This window comes from Chlamydomonas reinhardtii, chromosome 2 (assembly GCF_000002595.2).
Source record: "Chlamydomonas reinhardtii strain CC-503 cw92 mt+ chromosome 2, whole genome shotgun sequence".
In the NCBI taxonomy this organism is placed as follows: Eukaryota; Viridiplantae; Chlorophyta; class Chlorophyceae; order Chlamydomonadales; family Chlamydomonadaceae; genus Chlamydomonas; species Chlamydomonas reinhardtii.
In genome coordinates this window covers 2,646,421-2,657,069 of record NC_057005.1, presented here as the reverse complement: position 1 = coordinate 2,657,069, position 10,649 = coordinate 2,646,421, and the positions used below count along the sequence as shown (strand labels likewise).

The 10,649-nt window shown below is 65.5% G+C and overlaps 1 protein-coding gene across 1 annotated transcript; it reads right to left on the bottom strand.

The window, feature by feature from the left end:
• Nucleotides 1-6,734: 6,734 nt before the first annotated feature.
• CHLRE_02g093252v5 (uncharacterized protein) lies at nt 6,735-10,052 on the bottom strand. Its single transcript, XM_043059465.1, has 3 exons — nt 9,848-10,052; nt 8,582-8,980; nt 6,735-8,350 (listed from the first exon to the last, which is right to left on the bottom strand). The coding sequence occupies exons 2-3, from the start codon at nt 8,976-8,978 to the stop codon at nt 7,866-7,868; spliced, it is 882 nt and encodes a 293-aa protein (XP_042927099.1). The 5' UTR covers nt 8,979-8,980; nt 9,848-10,052; the 3' UTR covers nt 6,735-7,865.
• Nucleotides 10,053-10,649: the final 597 nt, after the last annotated feature.

Here is a 10,649-nt window from a genome sequence, read left to right as displayed (position 1 = left end):
GCAGCTCGCTGACCACCTCCCGAACCACATGCTCCGACGTCTGCTTAGCAGGCTCGCGGGACCAGTACGCACACCAGACGGCGTACTAGAAGGTGGCCCGCAAAGTGCTCCACAGCAGCGCGCCCGCCCCCCGCGGGCCTGAGGCCCACATACCCATGCGGTCCCCCAGCATGAAGCCCGCGTCCGTCACTGGCGGCGCCGCTGCCTGGGGCGCAACGCAGGCCCACAGCTGCTGCAGCCACGTCCTCGCCTGCGCATAAGCTGGACAAGATCCAAGATTCAAGTGGAGCTCTGGGCCTGTCAACTGGAGAGCTCTAGATGATCTGTGTGGTCAAGGCAGTGGCTGTAGTTGTCACCTAGCTGTTGAGAACTCCAGTAGGTGTGTGGTGTCACCTGGCTGTTGAGGTTTCCAGTAGGTGTGGTGGAACAAAAAACTTCTCTTCTCTTCTCTGATCTCTGGCCCTGTCGAGGTTCTGTGATATGATCCAGGCTGCCTTGGCAGTAGGGTGGTAGTGCGTCTACCACCGCAACCTTGTAAGGATGACTTTTAAAAAAAAAAGGCTGCGTACTGCAGCCGCCGTCAACGGATGCGGCGGGCCGTGTGGTATGTTGGGATTGGGACGTGGGTCACTTGCGCCTGCGCTTCATGTGTGTGTATGCGCCCACGGCCGTGGCGGACAAGCCTGCTTTCTTTGCCGGGCTGCATCCCCACCTGGCCACGGACAGGGTGCTTGTTGTCGGTGGGGACTGGAACTGTGTCACCGATGCCAGTCAGGAGGCGGCCCCTAGCCCGTCACGTGCTGCAGGTGCCCCGCAACTTGCCAGCCTCCTCGCCCAGTTCAGTCTGGTGGACCCTTGGGCGAGCAAGCGTGGCGGCGCCAAGGGCTACACGCATCCGGCCACGCCCAAGCCGGCCACTCCCGCACGCCTGGATCGGTGGTATGTCAGTGCCACCGCGGCGCCGTGGGTGGTGGATGTCGCTCGCACGTATGGGGCGCCTGGGGACCACAACGGTGTGCTGCTCACCCTGTCCTTGCCCGACCTGCCACATGCGCACCGGGAGCAGTGGCGCTTCCCCACATACCTGCTGTTTCACCCCTCGCTGCGTCTGGAGCTCGAGCAGCGCTAGGAGGCGCACGTTGCCGCCAATCCCGTGGCCAGTACAGGTGACGGCGCTTGCCCGCAATGGGAGGCGGACAAGTTCTTCTTGCGGGAGGCCGCCACCAGCATCCATCGTCGGCATGCACGCCAGACCCGGGATGGGCTGCATGGCGTGGTGCTGGCCGCAGACACGGCCGCTGCCCTGGCCGACCGGCCGGGTGCCAGCGCCGCGCAGCGTCAGGCTGCGGCCATGGCCAACTTGGCGGTGCGGGAGGAGCGGGCAGCTGCCGCAGCGGCCAGCCACAATGCCCGCGCTGCACTGATGGAGGAGCATGGGGAGCGGGGCACTCGCTGGTTCCATCGGCAGGCTGACGAGCCAGCAGCCGGCGCGCAGGAGCCCATCACGCACTTGAAGGTGCCGGGGCAACCGGCGCCTGTGGCGCTCACGGGGCCGGGCACGCGCAACACTGTCTCCGCAGCCGCCGCAGCCATGTACAGCAGCACCAGCCCCACCGGCCTGTTCCGTGTGCAGCCGGTCTGTACGGCGTCGCAGCAACAGCTTCTGGCGGCCATTGACCGCAAGGTTCCGGCGGATCTGCACACCGCCGCAGAGGGGTCCGGGGACGGCGCCCTCAGTGATGCCGAGCTGATGGCAGCGCTGGCTGGCTCCGCCAATGGTAAAGCACCTGGGTCGGACGGGGTTCCGTACGAGGTGTACAAGGTCTTCTGGGCGCTGCTGGGCCCGCGCTTGTGTGCTGCTGCTGCCGCTGCCTTTGCTGCCGCTGCAGACGCCCACGATGGCGGCGAAATGGCGGCGGCGCTGCCTGCCTCCTGGCGGGAGGGCATCATTACGCTCATCTACAAGGGCAAAAGCCTGGACCGCGCCGAGCTGGCGTCCTACCGGCCCATCACGCTGCTCAACTGCGACTTCAAGATGGTGTCCAAGGCCGTCAGCGCCCGCCTGCAGCCCGCCCTGGATGCAGTTGTGGATGAGCTGCAGACCGCGTTCATCACCGGCCGCTGGATTGGAGACAACGCGCTGTACCTCCAAGGCCTGATCGAATGGATGCGCCTGGACGTGGGCGCGGACGGCGCGCCACGGCAGGGTGGTGCGCTGTACTTCTTGGACATTGAAAAGGCGTATGACCGGGTGCACCGGCAGTGGCTGTATGCGTCCGCGGAGGGACTTGGGTTTGGGCCGCGCATGCTGCGCTGGATCCGCCTGCTCACTGCCAACGGCTCTGCCCGCGTGTGTGTGAACGGGATGCTCTCTGACGCCTTCCCAGTGCTGAACGGCTTGCCGCAGGGCAGCACCGCCTCACCACCCCTGTGGGTCATCCAGATGCAGCCACTGACGTCCTTTCTGCGGCGGCAGGTGGAGCAAGGGGCACTGCGCACGCCCCTGTTACCCAGCGGCGAGCAGGCGCCACCTGCTGCCCACCACGCTGACGACACGACCCTCACGGTGCGCGACCCGGCGGTGGACGGGCCGGTCCTGATGGCGGCAGTACAGCTGTTCTGCCGCGCGTCCAACGCCCGTGTCCATCCGGACAAGAGCAAGGCCATGGGCCTTGGCAGGTTTGCGCACCTGACGGGCCCTTGCCCACACACGGGGGTGCCGTTTACCACTGGCGCCGTGACGCACCTGGGTGTGCCCCTGTCGTGGGACTCTGATGCGGCTGCAGCTGACTTGTACACCAGGCGGGCTCGCGGCATGGCGTTTGTGGCGCGTCTGTGAGCTGCCCTGTCTCTGACCCTCGTTGGCCGTGTGCACATTGCGAAGCAGGTGCTGGCGGCGAAGCTGGCCTACCACTTCAGCTTCCTCAACCCGTCGCCTGCGCAGCTGAAGGAACTCACCGACCTGGTGGACCACTTTGCTGCGCGCTCCATGCACGCTGAGGACGCCAGCCTGGTGTCGCACGGGAACCCGCTCCTGCTGCCAAAGCGGGAAACGGCATGTCTGCCGTACAAGGATGGGGGTGTCAACCACGTCGACCTGCCTGCGTTCCTGTCTGCCCTGCAAGCTAAGACTTTCGCCCTCCTTGCCAAGCCAGGCCGGCAACCCTGGAAGACGCTCACCCGGGCGCTGCTTACCCATGTGCGCCCGGACTCCGCCACCACGTGGGCGTGGGTGTACAGCGACACGCCGGCGCCAGCGGGGCTGCCTGCCCGGCTGGCGGCCGCGGTCGGCCACGTGCGGAGCGCGGGCGTGGAACAGCATCCGCCGCAGCCAGCCACTCAGCCGCCAGCGGCGCCGCCACAGTGGCGGGTTAGCCTGGACCAGCTGTGGGTGGCTAACGCTGCGGGGGCTGTGTCCTACGTCCACTACACGGGGCGGCTCTTGGAGCCTGGGCCTGGCGTGCTGCCCCCGGCGGTGGATGGGGCGTGGCAGCCTGCCTGTGTGCTGCAGCATCGCAAGCCACGGCACCTGTGGACCTTTGAAGAGCGGGCGGCGTACGATGCAGCATCACCAGGGGACCGGGCGGGGGCGTGGCCTCGGGCGCCGTACTTCCTGGCGCCGGAGGCTGGGGTGGTGGTGCACCCGGAGCACTGCCGGATTGCGGGTGTCAGCTTGGCGGACTACACGGTGCGGGACGTGCGGCGGGCCATCACCGCGGCTAACCCGGCCGCACCTCCGGCTCCGGCCCGCCCCGCAGCCATGCCGTGCCCGGCGCCAGCTCAGCAGGCGGGGGGGTCGGGGACCCAGCCGGCGGCACAGTCGCGGCTGGCGGAGCGGGAGGCGGAGTGGCAGCGTGCAGCGGCGCAGCTGACCACCACGGCGGCGCAGCACTTCCACAATAACCCGGTGGCTCTGGACCCCTGGCTCCACCGCACCTCCGCGGCAGCCGGGCTGCAGAACACGCCGGCGAGAGAACTGCAGTCGTATGCGTCCCCGTCCCAGCAGTCGGGTGAGGGGCCGCGGCGGTCCGTGCGGCTGCAGGAGCAGGCGGCGGGCGGGGCGGGACCTAGCACTGGGCCTGCCACGGCGGCGGCGGCAGCAGCGGCGGCAGTGGAGGGCGACCCTCGCATGCCGCCCCCGGATGCGTCCCTTCTGCGGGGTACGTGGCGGAGGCTGTGGGACAGCCACGCCAGTCGGGGGGCAAAGGTGCTGGTGTACCGGCTGCAACATGCTTACCTGCCTTGCGGGCTGTACAGGGCGGGCAAGGGCATTCGGCCACGGGTGACCACGGGGTGCGGGGGGTTGGGGGCGCACTGTCCTCACCCCGCCTGCGGGCCACCTGGCCCGCGGGCGTGGGCCAGCCTAACGCACATCTTCCTGGAGTGTCCAGCTTATGCGCAGGCGAGGACGTGGCTGCAGCAGCTGTGGGCCTGCGTTGCGCCCCAGGCAGCGGCGCCGCCAGTGACGGACGCGGGCTTCATGCTGGGGGACCGCATGGGTATGTGGGCCTCAGGCCCGCGGGGGGCGGGCGCGCTGCTGTGGAGCACTTTGCGGGCCACCTTCTTGTACGCCGTCTGGTGTGCGTACTGGTCCCGCGAGCCTGCTAAGCAGACGTCGGAGCATGTGGTTCGGGAGGTGGTCAGCGAGCTGCGCAGGGTGATGCAGCTGCGTTTCACTGCCGCCACGCTAACCCCTGAAACCCTGTCGGCTCTGCCCACACAGCTTCTCACCGCACAGCTCAAGGCGGCTAAGCTGGAGCAATTTGTTGCCATCTGGTCGGCGGGTGGCGCGCTTTGTGAAGTGGAGGAGGTTCAGGGTGGGTCACCGAAGTTGAACTTGCGGCTGACGCTTGCATCACCTGTGCAGGCCCCCTAGGTTTCCTTTTGGGCGGCGTTTCTTTCCAGGCGCTGGCGTGGCGTTTTATCGTCATCCGCTTATCTGGCGCCCATGTGTGTTAGCTCTGGCTGGCGTCGCAGCGCCTGGGCGGCTGTGGGACTTCCTGCGCAGCGCGTCTTGCAGCGGGCTGGAGCCCGCTTAGTCAGCGCCACATCTGGCCCGTTTAGTTTTCTGCTTGTGTCTCCTCTGCCGGTTCTCCTGGGGTGTTGCTTAAGCAACCGACTTGTGGTGGTGGGGTGGGTTTGGGCGGGGCGAGTGCGTAGCGCTGGTGTTTTCTTTTCTGGCGCGCGGTGGTGGTGGTTCTTGCGGTTAGGCTGTGGTGTAGGTTGGTGCTTGGGTTAGGTCTGGCGGTGTTTTTGTGCAACCCCTCCCGGGGGGCGGGGGGGCCAGCCTCCTGCTCTGTCTGCCGGGTCGGGGTGGGGTGGGTGGGATGGATGGGGGTGGTTGGTGGCGGTCTCGAGGTGTTTGCTTTCTGTTTTCTTCTCTTTTCTTCTCTTCTTGCCCTGTCAGGGTTCTGGTCTCGGGGACCAGGCTGCTTTCCGGCAGTAGGGGGGCAGCGCGTCTGCCCCTGTTCAACCTTGTAAGGATGATTCCTCAAAAAAAAAAGCTCTGGCTGGAGTGGCAGCGCCTGGGCGGCTGTGGGCCTTCCTGCACAGCGCGTCTTGCAGCGGACTGGAGCCCGCTTAGTCAGCGCCACATCTGGCCCGTTTAGTTTTCTGCTTGTGTCTCCTCTGCCGGTTCTCCTGGGGTGTTGCTTAAGCAACCGACTTGTGGGGGTGGGGTGGGTTTGGGCGGGGCGAGTGCGTAGCGCTGGTGTTTTCTTTTCTGGCGCGCGATGGTGGTGGTTCTTGCGGTTAGGCTGTGGTGTAGGTTGGTGCTTGGGTTAGGTCTGGCGGTGTTTTTGTGCAACCCCTCCCAGGGGGCGGGGGGGCCAGCCTCCTGCTCTGTCTGCTGGGTCGGGGTGGGGTGTGGTGGGATGGATGAGGGTGTTTGGTGGCGGTTTTCGAGGTGTTTGCTTTCTGTTTTCTTCTCTTTTCTTCTCTTCTTGCCCTGTCAGGGTTCTGGTCTCGGGGACCAGGCTGCTTTCAGGCAGCAGGGGGGCAGCGCGTCTGCCCCTGATTAACCTTGTAAGGATGATTCCTCAAAAAAAAAAAGCCGACAGGGTTTCAGGGGTTAGCGTGGCGGCAGTGAAACGCAGCCGCATCACCCTGCGCAGCTCGCTGACCACCTCCCGAACCACATGCTCCGACGTCTGCGTAGCAGGCTCGCGGCGGGACCAGTACGCACACCAGACGGCGTACAAGAAGGTGGCCCGCAAAGTGCTCCACAGCAGCGCGCCCGCCCCCCGCGGGCCTGAGGCCCACATACCCATGCGGTCCCCCAGCATGAAGCCCGCGTCCGTCACTGGTGGCGCCGCTGCCTGGGGCGCAACGCAGGCCCACAGCTGCTGCAGCCACGTCCTCGCCTGCGCATAACCCCTCCCGGGGGGCGGGGGGGCCAGCCTCCTGCTCTGTCTGCCGGGTCGGGGTGGGGTGAGGTGGGATGGATGGGGGTGGTTGTTGGCGCTTTCGAGGTGTTTGCTTTCTGCTTTCTTTTTTGAGGAATCATCCTTACAAGGTTGAACAGGGGCAGACGCACTGCCCCCCTGCTGCCTGAAAGCAGCCTGGTCCCCGAGACCAGAACCCTGAAAGGGCAAGAAGAGAAGAAAAGAGAAAAAAACAGAAAGCAAACACCTCGAAAACGCCAGCAACCACCAATCCCACCCCATCCCACCCCGACCCGGCAGACAGAGCAGGAGGCTGGCCCCCCCGCCCCCCGGGAGGGGTTTTGTTTTTTTGAGGAATCATCCTTACAAGGTTGAACAGGGGCAGACGCGCTGCCCCCCTGCAGCCTGGAGACAGCCTGGTCCCCGAGACCAGAACCCTGACAGGGCAAGAAGAGAAGAAAAGAGAAGAAAACAGAAAGCAAACACCTCGAAAACCGCCACCAACCACCCCCATCCATCCCACCCCACCCCACCCCGACCCGGCAGACAGAGCAGGAGGCTGGCCCCCCCGCCCCCCCGGAGGGGTTGCACAAAAACACCGCCAGACCTAACCCAAGGGGGGTCGTCTAAATGGTTAAGACACTCAAGCCGATTTCGTTAAGGCTTCGAGAGATCCTGGGTTCGAATCCCGGTCACCCCACCAGGAAGGGCCCTGGTTTACCAAAACCCATCCACACCTTGGTGGTGTGTAGACCCCCCCTGTGGTGCAGGGAGTCTCTGGGGTACCAGGCTGGAGCTCTGGGCCTGCAACTGGAGAGCTTTCAAGTTCAAGATCCAAGATTCAAGTGGTGCTCTGGGCCTGTCAACTGGAGAGCTCTAGATGATCTGTGTGGTCAAGGCAATGGCTGTAGTTGTCACCTAGCTGTTGAGAACTCTAGTAGGTGTGTGGTGTCACCTGGCTGTTGAGGTTTCCAGTAGGTGTGTGGTGGAACAAAAACTTCTCTTCTCTTCTCTGATCTCTGGCCCTATCGAGGTTCTGTGATATGATCCAGGCTGCCTTGGCAGTAGGGTGGTAGTGCGTCTACCACTGCAACCTTGTAAGGATGATTCCCAAAAAAAAAAACCCAAGCACCAAACTACACCACAGCCTAACCGCAAGAACCACCACCACCGCGCGCCAGAAAAGAAAACACCAGCGGTATGCACTCGCCCCGCCCAAACCCACCCCACCCCCACAAGTCGGTTGCTTAAGCAACACCCCAGGAGAACCAGCAGAGGAGACACAAGCAGAAAACTAGACGGGCCAGATGTGGCGCTGACTAAGCGGGCTCCAGCCTGCTGCAAGACGCGCTGTGCAGGAAGGCCCACAGCCGCCCAGGCGCTGCGACGCCAGCCAGAGCTCAAACACATGGGCGCCAGATAAGCTGTTGACGATAAAACGCCACGCCAGCGCCTGGAAAGAAACGCCGCCCAAAAGGAAACCTAGGGGGCCTGCACAGGTGATGCAAGCGTCAGCCGCAAGTTCAACTTCGGTGACCCACCCTGAACCTCCTCCACTTCACAAAGCGCGCCACCCGCCGACCAGATGGCAACAAATTGCTCCAGCTTAGCCGCCTTGAGCTGTGCGGTGAGAAGCTGAGTGGGCAGAGCCGACAGGGTTTCAGGGGTTAGCGTGGCGGCAGTGAAACGCAGCCGCATCACCCTGCGCAGCTCGCTGACCACCTCCCGAACCACATGCTCCGACGTCTGCTTAGCAGGCTCGCGGGACCAGTACGCACACCAGACGGCGTACAAGAAGGTGGCCCGCAAAGTGCTCCACAGCAGCGCGCCCGCCCCCCGCGGGCCTGAGGCCCACATACCCATGCGGTCCCCCAGCATGAAGCCTGCGTCCGTCACTGGCGGCGCCGCTGCCTGGGGCGCAACGCAGGCCCACAGCTGCTGCAGCCACGTCCTCGCCTGCGCATAAGCTGGACACTCCAGGAAGATGTGCGTTAGGCTGGCCCACGCCCGCGGGCCAGGTGGCCCGCAGGCGGGGTGAGGACAGTGCGCCCCCAACCCCCCGCACCCCGTGGTCACCCGTGGACGAATTCCCTTGCCCGCCCTGTACAGCCCGCAAGGCAGGTAAGCATGTTGCAGCCGGTACACCAGCACCTTTGCCCCCCGACTGGCGTGGCTGTCCCACAGCCTCCGCCACGTACCCCGCAGAAGGGACGCATCCGGGGGCGGCATGCGAGGGTCGCCCTCCACCGCCGCTGCTGCCGCCGCCGCCGTGGCAGGCCCCGTGCTAGGTCCCGCCCCGCCCGCCGCCTGCTCCTGCAGCCGCGCGGAACGCCGCGGCCCCTCACCCGAGTGCTGGGACGGGGACGCATACGACTGCAGTTCTCTCGCCGGCGTGTTCTGCAGCCCAGCTGCCGCGGAGGTGCGGTGGAGCCAGGGGTCCAGAGCCACCGGGTTATTGTTGAAGTGCTGCGCCGCCGTGGTGGTCAGCTGCGCCGCTGCACGCTGCCACTCCGCCTCCCGCTCCGCCAGCCGCGACTGTGCCGCCGGCTGGGTCCCCGAACCCCCCGCCTGCTGTGCTGGCGCCGGGCACGGCATGGCTGCGGGGCGGGCCGGAGCCGGAGGTGCGGCCGGGTTAGCCGCGGTGATGGCCCGCCGCACGTCCCGCACCGTGTAGTCCGCCAAGCTGACACCCGCAATCCGGCAGCGCTCCGGGTGCACCACCACCCCAGCCTCCGGCGCCAGGAAGTACGGCGCCCGAGGCCACGCCCCCGCCCGTTCCCCTGGTGATGCTGCATCGTACGCCGCCCGCTCTTCAAAGGTCCACAGGTGCCGCGGCTTGCGATGCTGCAGCACACAGGCAGGCTGCCACGCCCCATCCACCGCCGGGGGCAGCACGCCAGGCCCAGGCTCCAAGAGCCGCCCCGTGTAGTGGACGTAGGACACAGCCCCCGCAGCGTTAGCCACCCACAGCTGGTCCAGGCTAACCCGCCACTGTGGCGGCACCGCTGGCGGCTGAGTGGCTGGCTGCGGCGGATGCTGCTCCACGCCTGTCCTCACCCCGCCTGCGGGCCACCTGGCCCGCGGGCGTGGGCCAGCCTGACGCACATCTTCCTGGAGTGTCCAGCTTATGCGCAGGCGAGGACGTGGCTGCAGCAGCTGTGGGCCTGCGTTGCGCCCCAGGCAGCGGCGCCGCCAGTGACGGACGCAGGCTTCATGCTGGGGGACCGCATGGGTATGTGGGCCTCAGGCCCGCGGGGGGCGGGCGCGCTGCTGTGGAGCACTTTGCGGGCCACCTTCTTGTACGCCGTCTGGTGTGCGTACTGGTCCCGCGAGCCTGCTAAGCAGACGTCGGAGCATGTGGTTCGGGAGGTGGTCAGCGAGCTGCGCAGGGTGATGCAGCTGCGTTTCACTGCCGCCACGCTAACCCCTGAAACCCTGTCGGCTCTGCCCACTCAGCTTCTCACCGCACAGCTCAAGGCGGCTAAGCTGGAGCACTTTGTTGCCATCTGGTCGGCGGGTGGCGCGCTTTGTGAAGTGGAGGAGGTTCAGGGTGGGTTCTTCTCTTTTCTTCTCTTCTTGCCCTGTCAGGGTTCTGGTCTCGGGGACCAGGCTGCTTTCAGGCAGCAGGGGGGCAGCGCGTCTGCCCCTGTTCAACCTTGTAAGGATGATTCCTAAAAAAAAAAACCGAAGTTGAACTTGCGGCTGACGCTTGCATCACCTGTGCAGGCCCCCTAGGTTTCCTTTTGGGCGGCGTTTCGTTCCAGGCGCTGGCGTGGCGTTTATCGTCATCAGCTTATCTGGCGCCCATGTGTTTTAGCTCTGGCTGGCGTCGCAGCGCCTGGGCGGCTGTGGTACTTCCTGCACAGCGCGTCTTGCAGCGGGCTGGAGCCCGCTTAGTCAGCGCCACATCTGGCCCGTTTAGTTTTCTGCTTGTGTCTCCTCTGCCGGTTCTCCTGGGGTGTTGCTTAAGCAACCGACTTGTGGGGGTGGGGTGGGTTTGGGCGGGGCGAGTGCGTAGCGCTGGTGTTTCGTTTTCTGGCGCGCGGTGGTGGTGGTTCTTGCGGTTAGGCTGTGGTGTAGGCTGGTGCTTGGGTTAGGTCTGGCGGTGTTTTTGTGCAACCCCTCCCGGGGGGCGGGGGGGCCAGCCTCCTGCTCTGTCTGCTGGGTCGGGGTGGGGTGGGGTGGGATGGTTGGGGGTGGTTGGTGGCGGTTTTCGAGGTGTTTGTTTTCTGTTTTTCTTCTCTTTTCTTCTCTTCTTGCCCTGTC